Source organism: Saprolegnia parasitica (genome assembly GCF_000151545.1).
Source record: "Saprolegnia parasitica CBS 223.65 unplaced genomic scaffold supercont2.5, whole genome shotgun sequence".
Lineage (NCBI taxonomy): Eukaryota > Oomycota > Saprolegniomycetes > Saprolegniales > Saprolegniaceae > Saprolegnia > Saprolegnia parasitica.
The window spans coordinates 596,598-598,087 of NW_012156399.1; the positions used below are offsets into that span (position 1 = coordinate 596,598).

At 61.5% G+C, this 1,490-nt stretch overlaps 1 protein-coding gene across 1 annotated transcript in view; it reads right to left on the reverse strand.

The window, feature by feature from the left end:
* SPRG_19396 (hypothetical protein) overlaps positions 1-1,490 on the reverse strand; it is a gene marked incomplete at both ends in the record, with an annotated part of 2,083 nt that extends 593 nt beyond the window's left edge. The window contains one exon of the mRNA XM_012340885.1: positions 66-1,490. Coding sequence (XP_012196275.1) covers positions 66-1,490 — 1,425 coding nt within the window. The remainder of the gene's footprint in view (positions 1-65) is intronic.

Below are 1,490 nucleotides of genomic sequence, written 5' to 3' on the forward strand. Positions count from 1 at the left end.
CGTGGAACCACTGCTGGAACTGCGCCATCATGCGCACATCGCGCACGTGCCAGACCAAAATGAACATCTTGCCACGACTGCGAGTGCAGCGTGTGCAGGATCTGGCCGAGAAGCGGGGTGACGCCGATGCCGCCGCCGACAAAGACCACCTTGTCAAACGACGCCGAGACGGGCGCCGGCGGGACGTACCCGCCATCCATGTACACGACGGGGTCGACATTGGCGGCCGTGCACTGGCGAACGTACTCGTGCACCTGGCCGGACCACTCCCCGAGCGTCTTGATGTACACCGTGAGCGAGCCGGGCGTGTGCAGTGGCGTCGACGCGACGCTGAACGGGTGCCACTGCGTCTTGGAGACCGACGGGACCTTGAGGTAGACGACGTCGCCGGCGCGGTACGAGGTCGCACACTCGAACGTCAACTCGGTCACGTTGTGCGGGTGCGCGGCCGCCTTCTGAACAATGACCGGCGCCGAGATCGTGGCCGACGACATCATGCGGTTGCCAATGTAGAGCACGATGGTGGCGAAGAGGTAGATGGCAATGTTGGCGTAGTGCATGATCGCAAAGGCCGTGGCAGGAATGAAGAGAAAGTGGGTCGCGTAAAACACCTTGTAGTAGTGGCGGCGCACGTACGGAAGCGACGTGAGGCCCATGACGACCATCATCCAGAACGCGATCCAGCCAAAGGTGTTGACCCAGTTCATCTTGCCTTCTTTCGCCACGTCGCAGCCAAAGCACGGCAGCAGCGTCATCGCGTCGTTCGCGGCCACATACACTTGGATGTAAAAGGCCACGTGCACCGTCGCGCAAACGATGGTCGCGACACCGAGCCAGCGGTGGTACTTGACGCCGTGCGCGAACGGGATGCCGAGCCACTCCATCCAAAAGCAGTGGCGCGACGCGGGCAGCGCCAGCCACACCATATTGTACATGGTCGAGAGGCCGAGCGTCTTGGCCGCGAGCTTGATCTTGTCCTTCGTCTTGCTGTTGGGCTTGAGGCGCGTGCTGTAGTAGTGATAGTAAAAGATGATGTTGCCGGCCACGAGGACGAGCAAAAAGAGGATCTCGCCGTAGCTCACGAGCGACCCAAAGATGCGCGGCTTGCGCTTGAGCATGTGCGAGAGACCCGGCACTGGGAACGACGCGCCCTTGCTCACGAGACGCACGAGCAAGAAGGCCGCGATGATCGGCAAGATCACGCCAAAGAAGAAGTACGAGTCGTTGACCATCTCGGGACGGCCCGAGCCCTTGACCTTGGGGTTGACGTTCCACATCGGGTTCAAGAACGTCGTCGTGACGGGGATCACCATTGGCGTAAAGATCACGGTGATGGAAAAGACCGAGAAGGCCAAGAGGAGACCTGCAGTCCAGTGCGCGACGAGAGCGAGCTTGGACGGCGCGTCGACCGCGTCAGCATCCCGTTGGATGTGAAGCGGCTCGTTGGGCTTGGGCGTTGCGACCGCGTGAAAGTCGGGCTGCGACGCCAT